Source organism: Metarhizium robertsii (assembly GCF_000187425.2).
Source record: "Metarhizium robertsii ARSEF 23 chromosome Unknown MAA_Scf_4, whole genome shotgun sequence".
NCBI lineage: Eukaryota > Fungi > Ascomycota > Sordariomycetes > Hypocreales > Clavicipitaceae > Metarhizium > Metarhizium robertsii.
Window position 1 is genome coordinate 656,313 of NW_011942182.1, and position 18,988 is coordinate 675,300.

General features: G+C 54.4%; 6 protein-coding genes across 6 annotated transcripts in view; 4 read left to right on the forward strand and 2 right to left on the reverse strand.

Annotated features, from left to right (window-relative positions):
* Nucleotides 1-1,242, reverse strand: part of MAA_09878 (FAD linked oxidase domain protein) — a gene marked incomplete at both ends in the record, with an annotated part of 2,056 nt that extends 814 nt beyond the window's left edge. The window contains 2 exons of the mRNA XM_007827876.2: nucleotides 82-719; nucleotides 1,156-1,242. Of these exons, the coding sequence (XP_007826067.2) occupies nucleotides 82-719; nucleotides 1,156-1,242 (725 nt within the window). The remainder of the gene's footprint in view (nucleotides 1-81; nucleotides 720-1,155) is intronic.
* A 1,238-nt stretch (nucleotides 1,243-2,480) lies between these two features.
* On the forward strand, nucleotides 2,481-4,769 carry MAA_09879 (ferric-chelate reductase (Fre2); the record flags this gene model as incomplete). The annotated part of the gene is made up of 1 exon (XM_007827877.1): nucleotides 2,481-4,769. The coding sequence occupies one exon, from the start codon at nucleotides 2,481-2,483 to the stop codon at nucleotides 4,767-4,769; it is 2,289 nt and encodes a 762-aa protein (XP_007826068.1).
* A 1,426-nt stretch (nucleotides 4,770-6,195) lies between these two features.
* MAA_09880 (WD40 repeat-like-containing domain protein) lies at nucleotides 6,196-8,405 on the forward strand (the record flags this gene model as incomplete). Its single annotated transcript, XM_007827878.1, has 2 exons — nucleotides 6,196-7,396; nucleotides 7,447-8,405. 2 exons carry the CDS (start codon nucleotides 6,196-6,198, stop codon nucleotides 8,403-8,405), a joined length of 2,160 nt encoding a protein of 719 aa, XP_007826069.1.
* A 30-nt stretch (nucleotides 8,406-8,435) lies between these two features.
* On the reverse strand, nucleotides 8,436-9,495 carry MAA_09881 (Hly-III-related protein; the record flags this gene model as incomplete). The annotated part of the gene is made up of 3 exons (XM_007827879.1): nucleotides 8,436-8,597; nucleotides 8,656-8,886; nucleotides 8,959-9,495. The coding sequence occupies 3 exons, from the start codon at nucleotides 9,493-9,495 to the stop codon at nucleotides 8,436-8,438; spliced, it is 930 nt and encodes a 309-aa protein (XP_007826070.1).
* An 855-nt stretch (nucleotides 9,496-10,350) lies between these two features.
* MAA_09882 (Translation machinery associated TMA7) lies at nucleotides 10,351-10,710 on the forward strand (the record flags this gene model as incomplete). The annotated part of the gene is made up of 3 exons (XM_007827880.1): nucleotides 10,351-10,372; nucleotides 10,456-10,545; nucleotides 10,616-10,710. The coding sequence occupies 3 exons, from the start codon at nucleotides 10,351-10,353 to the stop codon at nucleotides 10,708-10,710; spliced, it is 207 nt and encodes a 68-aa protein (XP_007826071.1).
* Nucleotides 10,711-12,599: 1,889 nt separating this feature from the next.
* On the forward strand, nucleotides 12,600-15,699 carry MAA_09883 (serine/threonine protein kinase, PRP4 pre-messenger RNA processing 4; the record flags this gene model as incomplete). Its single annotated transcript, XM_007827881.2, has 4 exons — nucleotides 12,600-13,530; nucleotides 13,582-14,831; nucleotides 15,304-15,527; nucleotides 15,630-15,699. The coding sequence occupies 4 exons, from the start codon at nucleotides 12,600-12,602 to the stop codon at nucleotides 15,697-15,699; spliced, it is 2,475 nt and encodes an 824-aa protein (XP_007826072.2).
* Nucleotides 15,700-18,988: the final 3,289 nt, after the last annotated feature.

The window sequence follows — 18,988 nt, forward strand, 5'->3', positions numbered from 1 at the left end:
CGGGCGGCGTCGTCGATGGCGTAGATGATGAGCCCGCTGACGACGCCGGGCCCGACCCTGCGCGCCTGGTAGGTAAAGGACGTGGCGACGGCGAGGTTGTGCCCGGCGCCGCAGAGGCCCCAGAACAGCTCGGGGTTCCGGTCCCTCGACGCGACCAGCCGCTCGCCCCGGACCGTCACCACGTCCACCGAGAGCAGGCTGTCGACCGTCATGCCGAACCGCCGCGTCAGGTAGCCCATGCCGCCGCCGAGCGTGAGCCCCGCGGCCCCCGTGTCCGACACGGTGCCCGCCGGCACGACGTACCCGTGCTCCTGGGTGGCGGCGTCCATTTCCCCCAGGAGGACGCCGGCGTCGACGGTGGTGACGCCCGTCTCGGGGTCGACGGCGATGTTCTTCATGGGCGTCGTGTCAATGACAAAGGCGTCTTGGGGCATGGCATGCCCGTCAATGGCGTGCCCGCCGCTACGGATGGCAATCGGCTCGTCGTGCGCGTCGCAGTACTTGACGGCCGCTACGATGTCGTCGGCGTCGAGACACTGCGCTATCAGGGCCGGCTCGCTGCCGTACCGGGCGTTGGGGATCTTCCGCGCCTCCGCGTACCCCGGGTCCCCCCGGCGGAGGGTCCTGCCTTTGAATCCCTCGGGCGGGAAATCCGGAAACCTCTTGCCGCCCATGTTCTCCGGGGTCGATTCGCCCCAGCCAAGGGGGCCGAGGACGACCTTCTTGCGCGGTAGTAGTGTAGAGTTTGGGGTTTTGGAAGGATCCAAACGAGCAATGTACGCCGGATAAATGTCCGGCAGTATAAATGACACAAAGCACCCACAAGCTTGACGAGTTTGGTGATTCTGAGCTACAGCTTCCCCCCGAGCTTAGGGGGTACGGGGCTTCTTTTAATCCAGCGAGCAAACGCACAACCCTTCCTTGGGAGAGAGGGGGGGGGGGGGGGGGGGAGGCAAACAAGAGGACGCGATGACCTCGCATGCCCAAAAGAATAACAAATCAACTAGCGGAGGAAATGGCGCAAACTTGTACATTGATTCTGGCCCTATTCTTCGTCGAATGAAGCCATTCAAGCCTCAATGGCTGGGCGGTGGTGTGGTGGCCCAGCACGCACCAGTCACCCTCGGGGACGTGCCGCCAATTAGCTCGGCGTACGGAGTAGTCGTAGAGAACAATAGCAAAGTCGCCCGGCACCTCGGCACCTTGTGCAGACACGGCCGCGCGGGACAATAAAACAGCCATGCCTATTCATCCCGTGGCCCTGACGTATTGCCGTCTAAAAACGGCAAACATTCCCACGACGTGCAGACACGCTGGGACGACGAATCCCGGCTCATCCCAAGACATGACGTAAGTCCGTTTTAAACGCAGCGCAGCGCAGCGCAGGACAGGCACAGCTAGGGCGGCGATGAAGCCGCGCCGTGTTGGACCGACCGTTGTGACACGGCATTGTGCCTGCAGGGCAGAGGACCCGGCGCTGCGGAGGGGGTGCTTTTCTCGATGGCCGGACAGTCCTGGCAGACACTCACCTGGGAAACTGTGAGGGAGGAACATTGAAGTGATGGCTTTTGATCGTCGCAGCGGTATTCCGTATTCGGGAGATGGCCGCTCGGATGGGCGAGTCGACCGTTGCGCTGGCTGGCCTTTTTTTTTTTTTTTTTTAAGCCGGGAGAAGAATTTGCAAAATTTATTATCTGATCATCTTATCAATCTGGTCCCCGCTTTTAGCCACGTTGGGCAACTCAACGCACTCGACGAGTGCGGCTGAGATTTGTCCATCGTAACACGGCATGCAGAAGAGATAGGGGTCTGATGGAAGGGGTACAAGGGCGCACCTTGCCGAGATTGATGCGCGGGCTGGCCGCTGTTGGCATTTACGACGGGCCCGGCGATTGCTCTGCTCATGTACATAGACGACGAATACGTAAAGTCGGGACCGTGGGTTCAGCGTGCCACGAGGGCATGGTACCGACGACTCGGTCCTCGGCTTCCCCCCTTTTGGTTGAAGATTTTTCTGCCCCCAAGGTGTGGCCAGCCAGACCCAGATGGCTTGATATTGGTCCCCAGATCCCTGGGCGGATGCAAATCGCGGCTGGACTTGTGCGAGGATGGAATGCTGAGGGGGTGAAAGCAAGGCACGACGCGGTATTTCGAAAGGGCTCGGTCAAACGAGGCATTGTGCTTTGTAGAAAAGGCATCAGTCGTGCTTCTCTGGTTCGTTGAAGAGTTGCATATAGTGTCTGACTGAGTCACATCCCTCACCCAACTTCACCTCTGTTGTCTTCCAAATACCGTTACATTTTTGGCGCCCGTCTCCCGATTTCATCTTGGCAAGATCTGGACGTCATCCTTGGCACCTACGCTGCCAAGAGTATATTATCCCCGGTCCGTATCGGCAGGCATCGTACCCGCCGCAAGTGCCGGCATAGCATTCGCTGTGCCCTCTCAGACATTCTGGTCTCTTTGCCGCCCTTTTCAGCATGCATCAGTTCCGCTGGCTAGTTGCACTGGCGGCTCTCACATTGGGGGCGTCCTGTTTCGGCGTCACCAACACCCATGACGGCGCCAAAGGCTTCATTGGCTACGGGATAACACTATACGAGCCCCTATGCGCATGGCCCTGTTTGTCCGCCATCACGGCCCCGATCAACTGTACCGACGGGGACCTTGCCAACACCGCGCGGGACAAGAGGTCCGAGAGATCTGTGCCGGACGCCGTGCCGCAGAGGAGAGAGGCAGCGGACGCGGGTGAACCCGTGTACCCTTCGGGAACAGGTTGGCAAGTAACCGCAGAGCCGACCCGGCAGTGTCAATCACGAAACGAGTACTTCATGAAGACGGCGGCATACTGTCTCCAGATCAGGTGCCGCAGCCTGCCTCTCCAGGAACTAGAAACCTTTTATGAGAAGCAGTTCCCTGGTGTGAACAAGTCGGCGCTCGCACCGGAATACCACAGCTACTCGGCTCTCGTCGCGGCTATGACCAGCGTCCCTACACAGCCGCTGAAGGCCTCCGTCATACTCAACTACACGGCGTACATCCCTGATGAGACATATAATATCTACTACAGCACCATGTACACCTACGCCAAGATGGAGAAGAGAGGCTCCTGGTACGCCATGGTGATCTTTGTATCGGGAGCAATCATCCCCATCGGCGTCTCGATGCTGCGCTTCCTCCCCTGGCCGCAACGCTGGCTCACCAAGTTCCACGCCTTCATCATTGACCCGCCGCTGCTCGGCACAAAGCACGAAACGCCCGTATGGGGGCTGGGCACCGTCCCAACACGCGGACAGGCCATCTTGCTGTTGTACATGTGGGTGATCAACGTCGTGGCCACCGTCCAAGGCATCGACTACGCCTTCCCTTCGTCACGATACTCGACGCCCGCCGTGGCCTACAAGACATACGTCGCCAACCGGTCCGGCGTGATGAGCTGTGCGCTGTTCCCGCTGGTCATGCTGTATGCCGGGCGCAACAATCTCCTCCTCTGGCTGACAAACTGGTCGCACGCCACGTTTCTCCTGATCCATCGATGGACCGCGGTGCTGTGCATGCTGCATGCCGTGGTTCACGGCGCGCTGTACCTCAACAGCGCCCTTTTGAACTACCACGGGTGGTCGTATGTGGAACAAAGTACCCAGAGGTACTGGCAGCTCGGCGCGGCTGCGCTGCTGGCCCTGGTTATTCTATGCGTGATATCGGTCCAGATTGTGCGTCGCAAGGCGTACGAGTTGTTCCTGGTGCTGCATATCCTGCTGGCTGTGGTTGCGCTCGCGGGGGCCTTCTTCCACATCAATCTCAAGTACACCTCCGACTATGGCTACGAAAACTGGCTGATCATGGCCCTGGCGGTGTGGGCGTTTGACAGAGCGATGAGGCTCGCGAGGTCGCTCCGGCATGGAGTCAAGAGGGCGTACTTGTCGCCCATCGACGATGAGTATTACCGGTTGGACATTCCGAATCTGTCGGCGTCGGGGCACGTGTATTTGCATTTCCCAGCAGTGAGTAGTTGGCGAGTCTGGGAGAATCACCCCTTCTCCGTGGCCACAGTGTCGTATCGCAAGTCGAAACTGGAGAGTACGGTGCAGATGGTTGAGACCAAGGAAATGGCAAAGAACGAGTCAACCATTCATACAAGCCGAGGTAGCAGCTCTGCCGCGTCTATATCGGAGCAGACGCAGGCAGAGCAGCTCGGGAGCTCGGGTGTTGTGCTTTTTGTCCGCAAACACGCCGGCATGACGGCTCTTCTAGCCAAGAGACGCGCGGGGGAAAAGGGCGTCCCTGTTCTGGTCGAAGGTTCGTACGATATTGGCTCTACGTTCCTACAGGACCAGCACCCGAAGCCTACTCACGACTATCCGAATCTCATTTGCATTGCGGGCGGTGTGGGCATTACCGGCGTTCTCTCCGCGCTGGATCACTTTAACAACACGGCGAAACCATGCGGTACTCGGAAGTTGCTTTGGGGTGTGCGGACGATGCCTCTGGTACATGCGGTCGAGAGCATGTTGGGCTACGACTGTGGTCGTGGTCTGCAGAGGAGGTGGGGAAATCTAGAGGTGACTCTTTCAGTAGGGCAGCGCTTCAATCTTCGACATGTCTTGGAGAAAGAGCTGCGTGTTCAAAGAGGTGGTACAACGGTGGTTGTGTGTGGGCCAACGAGTATGGCGGACGATGTGCGGTATATCGTGTCGGCACTGGCGAGACATTCCGGGGACAATGGGCCTATTCTGGTCAAGTTGGCTATTGAGAGTTTTAGTTGGTGATTGGAAGGGGAAGGACTGAGTGTTTTTGTCCATCACATGATGATAGTGCTTATAAATCAAATTGAAGTCGCCGAGGTTGCCCAGCGAGATCTTGCCATTGAGATGCAGCTCAAGCCGTAGCCTTTCATGGCCTAGGCCGGCGGATTGTCTGATTGGTTACCTAGCAATCTCATCCAGCATCAGTTACTCAATCGAGCACGTATACAGACAAAAAGGGGAATTTGTCCTCCTTGGTTGGATACTCGTCAGGTAGAGGAATTGCTACTCAAGCTCACTTGGGTACCCACGTCATCGGATGCTCGTCTCCGTACTGCGGCGCAAGTGATTGAATGATGAAGCTTGCTGTGATGGTCTCATTCAGTCGACTATGCACATGTCGCCGGTTTTTCCTCTTTTCAGGCCTGGTTTTAGCAAAGGCCGTCATTGCGATGACTCGTAGATGCGTGGTGGCCATCGGTCGGTTAAACGAGCACAAGCATCATCCCGACTATGAGATTTGGTGTCGTTGCCAGAGTTGTGGCGAGAGTCCACTATTTCAAGGGTTACTATCGAAAAAATTGCAAGTTAATAAAGGGAGTTTGGGCTTACCATCTATTCACGATTCTCGCTTCCTCAAGCATCACATATCTATCAACCCAACCGTCAAAGTTAGCAGCATGACATCGAAGGGGATGACCCTGGCTCCCAAATGCCTGCTATAGTTACCATCCATCACGGTCAAAAAGTTCTCACTAACACGATGGCATATAGTGTCGGAACCGCGCATCTCTCCAAGTCCAGACAGATCTTTGGTCTCCCCGACTTCGACAGCGTGCAACTTATCGTAGAGGCTCTCAACATGGGATATCGCCACATTGACACTGCCGAACGTGAGCGTCAGACCGGCATGCATCAACCTCCAGAAGCGCAGCTGACCGCAATACAGTTTGCATCGGCTCGAGGGATATTTGGATGACTTGGACGAGTTCCGGCCGACGCAGGAGGACATTGAGGACATTAGGCAGCTGGGGTTGCAACAGAAGGTTTCGAATTATATGCAAATGGGCGTTGGGCTGGAATATGAGACAGGACTGGTAGAGCCCACGCCTTCTTGGGGGTTCAACACACCCAAGAATATGATGACGATGGTCAAAAATGTGGCAATGGTCTCGTCAACTTGGGGGCCGACAAGGCATTGTGAATTTGTAGAAACACAATTGAAGATTAAGCTTTGATGTCCATAGACTCCATACCTTGTTCCACTGGAGCCCAGCAAATGTCAAGCGCACGGGAAGCTCCTGCCACATCTGCGGCTCCACTAAAGCCCTTTGAAAGCAGTAATCAGTGAGCTGTCACTTCACCAGACATTTCATTTCACTCGATCCAATTATCCAACACGTCAACCTCGCCCCGTCGCCACCAAGCTCGCCCTCAACCACAATGCGCCATGAGAACCCGCAAGTCAAACCGCACAAAGAGCTACGCCGTCGCAAAATACGACTTTGAAAGCTCGTCCTCCGAAACCGAGCAAAATGACGCCCCCAAAGCCTCAGCCAAGCCCACCCGCCGCCGCCGCGACCCAGACGACGCTGATGAAAACTTTGACACATCAGCGTTGAACGAGTCGCCCGCCGCCAACGACGATGATCTACCCTCGGAGGAAGGAGAAGGAGAAGAAGAAGAAGTCGCCGAAAGTGAAGCCGCCGAATCAGAAATCCAACCCCCCGCCGCTACCGCGCCAACCCGCAAGCGCGTAAAAAAAGTCAAGAAGACCGTCTCTGGCGGAGGATATCTAGACCTCGAGTCCGTGACCACAGATACCCATCTCAAGGGGTACACGGGCCCTTATGACAGGAGTATGCGCGGGCAAACGCTGGTGAGTACATGGTATGGGCCGCGGACGGCGAGCATTCGCCTTGCGCAAAGACTCATAGACCGCTGGGTTGCGTGGACGGTGCTGCCGCCACGGCATGTCGTAGCCGAGCATGGCATTTCGAATGTGGCCCCGTGGGCGGCTGAGGGGTACAGGGAGAAGGAGGCGTATTACGCCGAGAGGTGGAGCGTGCGACTTGCGAATGATGGCGGTGTACAGGGGACTAAGTATCGGGAGTTGGGTGGTGATGAGGCCGAACTGTATGCGATGCCGAGGAGGGAATTGAGGTTGATCATGGGGCCGTATAAGGCGCAGAGGGAGATTGGTATCGAGCCCGGTGATTCGTATGCGCTGTCGCAGGGCTGGATCCCGTACGATGTCGATGATACAAAGGACAAGATACCCACGGGGTGGATGTTGGACGTTGGTGGTATCGTGACGGGCATGGATTGGGCACCGCGGCGGGAGGGCGAGCAGGTGCTTGCTTTGGCGGTTATACCGCATTCTGACCAGGAGGAATACGATTACGAGACGGAGCACCAGAGGCCTGATTTTCAGAAGTACGGCACCGTGCAGCTGTGGGGGTTTAAAGGCGACGACACGGATGGTGTGTGGAGGCCATCGGCGCAGAAGCCGTCTCTGCGAAGGACGATTTGTCTTGATTATGGGCGTGCGAGAAGGGTGCGATGGAGTCCTGCGTGCGACCATCTTGCTATCCTGTGTGGCGATGGAAGTGTACATGTTATTGAGGTGGATAATAAAATCGGCTCGTTTGGTGCGTCCATCTGTGAAGCTCTATTATTTCTATGCTAATGATGGCTATAGACAAGGTCGAACACCCTCTTGCGTCATTCACACTTTACGGCGAATACTCGATCAAAGCTACATCCTTTGCATGGGCAACCTTCAACAGGGTCGTCATCGGGTACTCGGACGGATCCATCGCCCTATGGTCCCTTTACCCAAACTGCCTGCTCTCACGGCACGCCGTGCACCACAGTCTCGTCGTCGACCTTGCAACAGGGCCCCCTTCTCATCCATTTCTCGTAGCATCTACACCCGTAGGCGGCGCGACAAAACTCATTGATCTGAGCTGTCCGACATACGAGTCAACAGAGGTGCAGACCAACGCGGTAAGCTGGCAGCCCAACATGCTTGCCTACAGCGACCACATCCAGGGTTTCTTCTCGGTATACCCTTCAGCCAATGCGCTCAACACAATGATCGGATTCATGCACCAGCGGTACTTTCCCATTGTGCGGAGAGTGTACATCGGCGAAAGCTACAACTCCTGTCTTGCCTCTGGCAAAACGCATCCGTTTCTGCTGATTGGCACGAGTGACGGGTCACTGTGGTGCATAAACCCACAAGTTGAGTTGTTCACTAGTCGGCGAGAACTCACGGATCGGCTTCGCCTGTTCCAGCATGAACACCGGCCCAAAGAACTATTCCCTGCCGACTCGGCGGCTCCCGCAAGGGGCGCATGTCGCATCATTCATGGATTCGCAGTCGAAAAGGGGAGAAGTCCAAAGGGGGAGGTGAAGGCGCAGCCAGGTAAAAAGTTCAAAAGACCGAAAAAGGCCGACCTCGATGCGGGCGAGGGGAACGAGGATGATGAGGCGGGCGGGCTGATGGATCCAACGAGAGGCATTGTGTATGAGCCCTTGTCGAGGGTTACCGTCGTAGAATGGAATCCGAACGAGGGGTTTGGTTGCTGGGCAGCTGCGGCCATGGCGTCAGGGTTGGTGAGGATCATGGACCTAGGGTTGGATAATGCCCGTTGACATGGTGTTTGTTTTCGGCACGGATATCTATCACCAAACACAAGTCGGCCCATTACCATGGTGGGCATCAAACGCCTTGGCCATGCCGTAAAAGTGCGTTGCAGCAGCCAAGAGCACGAAGACGTGGAATATCTGATGCGAGCTGCCCCAGATATCAAATGATCCTGGAAAACTCCTCTCCGGCCAACGGGCCTTTTTACCACATGGGTCAGATTTACGCACATCATGATTACGGTGAGGAGAGACTTACCGCGTACAAGACAGCGCCGAAGATATACATGGCACCCTGAGCAATAACCCAGCTAATGCTCATGCGCTCCTCCAATCCCGCGTACCCGTATACCGACATGCCGTGAACAACAGGAACGACACCCGAAAGACCGAGCCCGATGAACATGGATGCTCTGTATATTCGCCATTTGGGTGTGCGAAAGCGCTCTACCCAGGATACTACTGCGCACCCGATGCCCAATGTGCAAATCTTGCCGCGAGTTAGTTTGCATGTGCTAGACATGACAACATTGAAAGAAGAAAATAAAATTAAATAACTCACGAGATATAAATACCCCGACATCAAAGCAGGACTGCAAAAAAAGCCATAATACAGGGCCGGCACATAGCTCCCCACAATCAAGGCCACGATGCCCGTGTAATCAAGCTTATTCCCCCATTTGGCCACAGCCTCGCTGTGGTCCACAAGGGCGTGGAAGGTCGCGCTCATGCCCAGACACAGAATGGCTCCGCCAAAGAAACACGAGAAGACGAGCACATCCGACGAGGTGGCGGCTTCGTAACGCGGGTGAACGACGTAGTATACGTAGACGGAGGAGATGATGGCCGCCAAGGCCCCGAGCAGATGAGTCCAGATGTTGACGGATTCATTGTGCAGGTAGAACAGGGACTGGAAGGAATGGGCGTACGAGGCACGGATTTGGCGATAGCCCGAGTGGATGAAGGCGTTGTCACGGCGCCAGGGGGGGAGGTCGTCCCAGAGGAGGAGCAGTTTGGACTCGGCCTTTTTCTCGAGCGCCTGCAGGGTGGTGAGGATGGACTCTGTTGTTGAGGGCCGCCGGCGGCGGAGGTTAGACATGGTGGCGGCTTTCGCGAGGGTCGGGTGTGTGTCATTGCAGGACGTATGCTGAGGTCTGCGATGGTATTTATAAAAAGGATGTGACATGGGTGTTGGATACGGCTTGGTTCATGGCCAAGGAAGCCGCGGTGGTTATCCCGAAATTGTTGGGACTAGCACGTGTAAAATGCCATCATGTTGAATCTCGCAGTTGAGGGCCGTGACTTGCCTCAGGCGCACCCGTGTCTCCACTGCTGTGTCAGTGGTTCCGTTTATCAATCTACTGACTGGACAATTGATGACATCAATTCGATGGAAGAAGGGGGCCATTAAAAGCCACCAGACGGCAGGGGACTTGGAGACACTAATTGATGGAGCGGTAGTTGATCACTGTCTGATGCGCCCGGTAAGATCATGTCCTGCGGCAAGCCTGCCCTGGGCCGCCATGTCTGCCGGCTGCACATCTAGCGCTGCACGGTTGACAGGTTGGAGGCTATGCAGCCAGGGGACTTTTAAAAGAAATTTGATAATATATAAAAATACTCTTTATACAAGGGAATATCATCACTTAGCGTACAGGCTAGAAATGAATACAAGTCCTGAGCCCCAACAGCAATGATAGCACAACCCCTCGTCACGGGTGTAATGCAATTCTAAGCTAAGCCTAAAACAGAATCCCCCCCACCTGCCCTTCGTAGAATCCCTCCGTTCAACTCTTCCGGCCTCTCGAACCCCACCAAAAAGCCGCGATATTTTCCCTCCATTTCATTCTCCCGCGCAACCAACAGAACCAACCAGCAGCCGGCCGGGAACGCGAGCGTCGCCGTGCAAGAATCGCATCTCCCTTCTTTCTCGAATCCGGAGCATTCATCAGCCATGGGTGGCCAGGGCAGAGAAGGTGCGTAACAGCAACCCGCTCCAGTGTGGCCGCCGCAACCATTGCCGCCTCCAACAGGGGATCTAACACGTCGGTTCGCATAGGTGGCAAGAAGAAGCCGGACAAGGCCCCCAAGAAGGCCCAAAAGGAGCTAGACGAGGACGACATGGCTTTCCTTGAGAAAAAGAAGCAGCGTTCGTGACATCCGCGTGATACTCTGCCACGGCGGGTCGATGCAGCAACATGTGCTAACTTGTGGAATAGAGCAGAAAGAGTTGGAGGCGATGAAGTCAAAGGCTGGTGGAAAGGGGCCTCTCAATACCGGAACCCAGGGCATCAAGAAGAGCGGTAAGAAATAAGCCACGGGCTCGGCTTCGAGACCGACATGGTTTTCTGATGTGTCGAGGCGATTACGGAAATGGGTCGAAATACTTTTTTGATAGGCGCGTGGGATTTTTTCTCTCTCTTTTTTTCCTCTAGTCAAATAGCCAACTCTGGTTGCGACATCATATGAAATGAGGCGTGGTGTTGAAATCTCGCTTCCACAAGTCCGTTTGCTTGTCCGCCCGATGGGTTAGATACCGCACCATGTCCAGCTAATTTCCTGCGGCCATGGTTTGACTGCTCCTCCGGGTTACATTGTCATGCTGCGTAGTCTTGCCAGTGTCGGCTTTCTCAAAACCTGCTGTGGGCGTGACGGACTGTGACACGAGGGATGCGTGCTCCTTGCTCTCTGTTCAACAATGTGTCGCGTATAACTCTTTCCGTCGGCTTGCTACTGCTTCCGGTCTCCGAGATTATGGCTTGCATTTTGTGCTCGGAAAGCATCTATGCAAACAAGTGCCGTGGACTATTCTAAGCATGTCTGGCCTCGGGCGAAAGCTCTGCTTTGCACGCAGCTTTGCAGGTAGTGCTTTGGATGATCCATTCCCTTGGTTAGTCTGTAACGACGGGTTGGGCGAGAATGATTTTAAAACTCTCGGTGCAAGACTGGTTGGAAAGTGATGATTGGAAACAAATCGTTAGCGTCTTCGATAGCAAGTATTCAGGGCGAGTTCTTCTTTCTAGGTAAAACTTTATTACCTCGAGGGGATCTGCGGTCAAATCGTTCAAATCGCTGATATTGCACTCCTTGATCATGATACCACCCTAATAATCGGCCGCGCAGACGTACAAATAGTCACAATATTATTTATCCATGTCGCCGTGATACTACTACTGGGTCTCCATACAACCTTCAATGTTCCGGTTCAAAGACGAGTGAGTTGCTGCTGCAGTCCAAGAAGGGTGACAGGCAGCAGCCGCCTTGAAATCGCCAAGTATTGCATTGAATCACTCGGGGACTGGGCGAAGCGTGTCAAATTAGCTGATTCAAGTGCGCTCGCTTTTGCAATGTTGGTAAACGTAGAATGGCAATCACGTATACCTTGGTCGCGTTTGCTCGTAGTTGCACACTGAGTAGGGAAGAAGGCACGTTGACTGAGTAAAGATATTTCCCATCTATTTACCATGATTATGCTATGAATACTTGATGAGCGAAGTCTCATGGCAGTCGGAAAATAACATTTACTAGGTCCGGTAGTAACGTGAGCCCTCGCCAGCACAACTGCACAAGGTTGCTGAATCTGAGCCCCTCAAACTGCTGCTGCCGGCGATGAAATCGTGCGTTTTTGGAGCATTTGAAAGGTCCATGGAAGCACCTCTTTCTTGCAAGTCCTTTTCGCGCATCGCTACGCCCTTGCCGCAGCTTTGCTTGACAATTGTCGGGTCGAAGTTCTTAGTTGACAACAGGGTAAATGCCTGGGCGACAGCAATTGGCGGCCATCTGTTGTGCCAGGCACTGGAGTTCGTTACGTAATCAATCACACCAGAGGTCGAGTCAAAATTCTCCACACTCCAGCAGCAACTACGTCAAGTCTGAGTCTTCGGCCGTGATTGCAATCAGTCTGCACAGCCTCGGCTTGCCAATACCTCTCCATTTTCTCCCTTTGTTATCTCTCCATCAGCACCATCTCTTTGCAGGTTCGAGAATAACTCTCTGGCCTCTGGGATTCTTCTATTTTTCCCTTTCGCTCCCCGCTCTCGTCGTGCAAGAACAGTATCCAAATGACCTGAGCCTGGCACGAGTCAACGCTGATCTGGTTGGACTCTTTCTCCCGTTTACGCGTTGGCCATTCCTGATCGCATTTGCTGACACTGTTGATTTTGCTTTTCATCAAGGTCCTTACCAGGATCCAGTACGCATACAATGGCATCCAGCTCTGATGAGGGCGAAATCATTGAGGAGGGATATGGGGATTTGAAGGCAACTTCACTTGCACGCCATTCAGGAAACGGTATTGACCGCCAAGACAGACCCCGAAGTAGACAATCGTCTCCAGATCACGAAGGTGCTTCCAAAAACAGCGGCTCCTCCCGCCGAAGCCGCTCGCCTCGCGGATACAAACGCATTCGCAACGATGGAGACCAGTACACCCGAGGACGTGACCGAGAATCCAGGCATGTCCGCGCTCGCTTCGATGATTCCATTAGAGGTGATTATCGCAGATCACGCATCTCTTACGACGATCTAGATCGACCGAGCGCAACATCAGGCCACCACTACGACCGGCGTTATGATGGTGAAAGGGATCGCGAAAGGGACCGCGACCGGGATCGTGGTCGTGGCCGGTTTTCCGACAGAGCGGGCCGTTCTCGGAGTCGATCGCCCCATGCATCACAACGATTGGGTAGGTCGGATAACAGAAGTTTTGCACAAGAGCGCCGGAATTACGATCGTGACTCGACCGAGACTCTGCACTATGGCGATGACCGACGTTCTCGAGTTGACAGAGAGCTGCCTCAGCGGGCTGCAGTAAAGGAGCACTCACCTGCCTATAACAGTGTCGTTGAACAGCGCACGAAGCCGCCAAAGGGCATTCTAAAACCCAGCAGCACGTTTGCCGAGCCTGATGACTACGAAGAGCCGGAACCGATAGACGAGGATGCTGAAATCGAGCGTCGCCGGCGGCGTCGAGAGGAACTGTTGGCGAAATCTAGCTCGGCCACTCCCCTTCTTCTACATGCTGTCGGCGCCTCTGCAGACAAGAACGCTCGAGGAGCTTCCCCTGCATCCTCACAGCCGGACACGCCGCAAATATCATCATTTGAGGGCGAAACCCCTCGTACACCTCGATCCGGTACGTGCCTAATTAGAATGAATTTCTGGCCACCAAAGACTAACTCATCAGACTTTGCATCCCCTCGTTCACCCGAACCGTCACCTGATGGAATCAACTTACTCAGTGACAAGGACCTCATGAACACTCACAGCAATGCGAAAGCGGATGACCAGGATGGACCTTCAGCAGCCGATTACGACCCGACAGCTGACATGAAAGAAGACGAGCGTCGAGACGAGCTCAGACATGGTCACACAGTCCTACACGGTGAGAGCGTAACTGAAACAATTGAAACGAAAAATGACAACGCCAAGGATGATGCCGCCAGCTCATTGGAAAATGCCGAAGACGATGACTTTGACATGTTTGCTGACGACATTGACGTTGACAACTATGCCAGCAAGCAGACCAACGCCGCTGCTGCCACGGCTGGTGCAGATGGCCCAGCCCAAGCATCGCAAGCCGACGACAAAGGTGGTATTCTGGAAGGCGACGATAAAGACGGATATTACAAGATAAGAATCGGTGAGATTCTTGATGGTCGATATCAGATCCAGGCAACTCTCGGCAGAGGCATGTTTTCTGGTGTTGTTCGCGCAGTTGACGTCACAACCAAACAGGTCGTCGCTATCAAGATGATGAGAAATAATGATGCGCTACGAAAGGGCGGATACACCGAGATTGCCATCTTGCAGAAACTTAATGACGCAGACCCAGAGAACCGAAAACACATTGTCAAGTTCGAGCGGCACTTTGACTACCGCGGGCACTTGTGTATGGCATTCGAGAACCTGAGTATGAATCTGCGTGAGGTTCTGCGCAAGTTTGGCAACAATGTTGGCATCAACCTGGGGGCGACGAGAACCTACGCCTATCAGATATTCGTTGCTCTGGCCCATATGCGAAGATGCAGCATCATCCATGCCGATCTCAAACCAGACAACATTCTAGTCAACGAACAGCGCAACGTCCTCAAAATCTGTGACTTGGGCACTGCAATTGATAGGTCTGATGCCGCAACGGCACACAATCAACTGACGCCGTACCTGGTCAGTCGGTTTTATCGGGCGCCAGAGATTATCCTAGGCATGCCCTACGATTACGGAGTTGACATGTGGTCTATCGGATGTACTCTGTATGAGATGTATACGGGCAAAATCTTATTCACGGGCGACAGCAATAATCAGATGCTCAAGGCCATCATGGAGATACGCGGCCGCTTCACACCAAAACTGTTTCGTCGGGGGCAGCTCGCGGCGGCACATTTCGATGAGCAGGGTCAGTTTGTGAGTGTCGAACGTGACAAGGTCTTGGGAAAGGTATGTTTTTCACAGATTCCTACTGTTTACGCCCGCGTCTTCTCTTTTCTCGTTTCATCGATCGGTTCTGGCGTGTAGTTGGGAACACATCTACACCCACACATCACACAATATCTTACTCCTTGCTTCTTCCCCTTTTCGTGCCCCCATCTAGTGGAGATGGATTGGCTGGCAACAGTTGCCCCGTGTAAGCGCCAGAATCCTTTCTAGATGCACTGCGTCGCAAGGCAAGCACAGCTCGGATTGGGGCATACTGGCAACGGGTAACGCTGTCCCTTGGGATGTGGTTTGACTTTGTCAGCGCCGGACAGGATGACACTCTGTCGGGCGGGTAACAGAGCGCCAGCCTCACGGTCGCATATTGGGCTGCAGACCCGGCAGAATGCACTTGTCCATGGCTAAATAGTCTCCGCGACTGGGGTGGCTTGTTTTACATATTGATGACGGGAATGCTGACATGTGCACTTTGCAGACGGCGGTCAGAACATTGGCCGTGGTGAAGCCAACGCGAGATTTGCGAACCCGGCTCAACGCCGCATCGACAGGGATGAACGATGCCGAAGCCAGGCATCTCAACCACTTCATCGACTTGCTGGAGCAATGCCTCGCGCTGAACCCGGACAAGAGAATAGCCCCAAGTGAGGCGCTGAAGCATCCCTTCTTCGCGTCCAAGACGGCGGCAAGCAACGGAAGGCGGTAAGATTACGGGTGATTTTGTCGCTGGCGGCGTTTCGGTGTGGCAATGCAAGGATGTAAATTAAGAGGCTTCACAAGAAGCGCATACTGACGGGAGGGCAGCGTGTCAGAGGAGGAGGAGGAGGAGGGACGAGGCAGTTTGAGGGCAAACAGCATAGAAGTTTCTTTGTAGGCGACGGCGCAAGAGTCTTGGGGGTAACCGTCACAAGATGGTGAATCAAGACGCAGCCACGACCGGAATAGGTTATCAGCGTTGTACAAGACAAAGAATCATGTTGCACGGCATGAGCAGCGGTCCGGGTCTTGTCCAATGAGTGTTGATTGTGCACGAGTGCTTGTGATGATATGTATGTATGCACGTAGCGAGGACGGAGTACATTACCGGCTTTTTTTTAATTTTTTTAAATAATGAGGCCATTCTGTCGCACAAACCTCCCACCCCTACCTCCCTACCCTTGATGCTTGATGCTTGATGCTTGGTGCTTGGTGCTTGGTGCCACCCCGCACTGTTTTATGCGGACTCTGTGCTAGGTGCGCCCAAAAGCGTCGAAACACATGGCCCTTTGTACGGGGCACGCAGCGCGGCGCAGCCACGTCGTCGGACGTGAATTGTTTCTTGCGAGGGGGGGGGGGGGGGGACGCGAAACAGTCGGGGACTCATTAGGACGCGAATCAGTCTGACACTCTGTGCGGGCGCACAACACGTCGCAGCGGCTGGGCTTTAATCTATTGCCCTTTGCGCTTTGTTTCGAAAGCACATCTCGTGATGGGTGCTGACTCGCGCCGCATCCCTTCTTGTTGCTGGAACTACCCTATACTTGTTTGTATAAGTCCAGTCACTACTATACGGCGCTATGCAGAAACGAAATGTCGTGATTTTAATATTTGATCCTGGCGGTATGCTTCAGTGGTGATTGGGCGGGTGGGAAGGGTGGGCCACACCGGGTTTAGCTTTTTTTTTTTTAATATTGATCATGCAAGTTTTCTTTTTAATTCTTCTAACAGGGCCTGTTTTGCTCGAGGTCAAGATCGTGGGCATGAATATTCTACTTGGCAGGGAGGGCTGGGTGATGTGCATGAATGTGGAGGCGAGTGGGCGGACAGTGAGGCTGATGGAGTGTTTTCGGTAGGCGCCGCGGACTTGACTTTTGGATTTGATGGGAAAAGCCAAAGCCCGGTGCTCGTGGTTTGGGGCGAATTGATGCTTTGCGTATGGTGGTGGTGAGTCGCCAGCCGTCCTGTGACGATGGGGTGGCAGATGGATAACCGGCCTGCGCGCTAAAGCAGGTTTCTGGCCTTGTTCAGATTGGGACGCCCGGCTGTATTGTACACGCTGGGAGGAGCTGATCGGCAGATGGAGAGGGTGGTGCGACGTTTTTGACACTGTTGGCTGCTGCGCAGATGGATGACGACAATGATGTCAGGCCGGGGAGGTGGGAAGCAACTATTCGCAAGTCACCGACTGTCTGGCTTGTGTGTGTTGAAACGGCCTTTGTGCACCATGCCATCGGGTTGATCGAGATGATGGTTCGATGACCATCCCTTGAGGGGCGCGGCATCAAGTCGAGTATCGAGTTGAGATTCTCCCCCCCCGATGTGGTCTGATCTTCACCCGTTGTGGCCAGTTGCCGTCCTTTTCTAGACCTCTTCCCCGATCGAAACGCCTCCGGTTCGATGCAGAGGATCGAGATACGGCCTAGTTGGTGGAAAGAGTTGACTCCATGTCCGTATCGTGGAGGGCAACTTTGTCCGTCCCAATCAATGGGTGTGCGCCACCGGCTCAACTCGTTCCATCTCCCACCACCGACGACGTTTGCCACGCACACGGCAGCCTTTCCAACAAGGCGCGCCGCTTAGCTAAAGTCTCTGGTGTGGTTGGATCTGGAGGCGTCGATGTCGATGCTAAGCATTTCTAGCGGCAGCGGATTCGACCCTGCCCATGTTCCATTGTCCAGAGATGCACGGCCCTTTCGACCTGAAATGTCTGGTTGATGTCATGGCCCAACCGCCATAGTTTGGGGCGGGATCGGCTACCTCTCTTGTTTGCTGGGAACCGGGGTTGTTCCACATGACGATATTTCGAGGCACGGACATTGGTGGTCCATTGGGGGCCAGTTGGTCCTCTGACACGAGGAAATTGCATAGTAGTATGACGATTTGGGGGGGGGGATCGATGAGTCAAAACTGCTGGGGCCATTCTTCATCCTTTAGGATTTTTCTTCCGTCTTTTTGGGCCAGTTATGTTCCCGCTCGGACTCATGTGTCGCCGTCAACAAAAGGAAAACAAGAAAGAAAAAAAACTTAAACAAAGGACGCATCTTGAATGGTCGAGTGGCCGCTACAATCGTGTCATGGGCCATAAACTCGGCCCCTTCAATAGTTCGCGGGCAAACATCACGCACAGGGCCTCGAGTGGCTCGAGCCCCCCAATGTAAGCTGCCGGCTATCGCTTTTACCAGCATTTGTTGCCTACGGGGGGCCACCTTGTAATGTAAACTCTTGGAAATTATCTGGAAGCGCCCGTCTGTGAGGCCCTTTGACCGGGGGCAGCCGGGGGGGTCGCAGAGTTGGCCGCATGACGGGAAAGTTTCTGGTCCCCGACGACAACCACATGTATGTATTTCCCATCCTGGCCGGCCACGAAACGTGCCCTTTGAGCCGGTTTGGCGTCTCTGGCGTGGCGGAGCTTCCCTTCCCATTCCCATGCGAAACAAAGCTGTCTTGGGCTATTCTTGGTATCAGTCCAGTTGCCGGCGACAAGGGCAGCAGTGTCCTTTTGGCCTCCTTGTATGTCGTTGTACTACTACTGCTAGTGCCCAGTCCCCGGAATGGAGGGAAGATACCAGATGAAGTCAATGCGCTCTCATTGTCGTCGGCAGTTAAAGCCCAGTCCGCCACGGAGACTCCTTTTAGCCAGGGTTGGAAGGCCAAATTCTGCGCCTGAGCCCGCCGCCGTACATACGTAGGCCGATTTGTTGCGTCCCAGGGCCACTCGCCCCCGTCCATCGTTCGTGCCATAGGGACAGGGTTTGTCGAGATAACAATGTGGAAAAAGATATGCGTGAAATGCCAAGCTTGTAACGGCGTGCAGCAACCCACGCGACGCTTGAATCGATAACAGCCATAAAACTACCCCGTACAGCGGCCCAGGTTATTCATTTCCAGCGGCATTTTCAGCAGAGTCGGTAACTGACCGGCCGCCCATGCCCTGGTTGCCTTTTGTCTGGGCATGGTGTCTCGAAGAGGTGGAACCAATGCAAGGGGGATATGGAGTACAATGTTCAAATAAACGAACCATGGATCCAGACACGTGCGAAAAGTACAGCTTCGTACATTTAAAAAAGCAACGACGAATCAGCAGTGGACAAATTCATCCTTGCTGTCCAATCATACGCTCTGGCGTCATGGATTTGTTGGTTTCATACAGACAGCGCCAAGTCTGTTTATTCTCCGCACACATG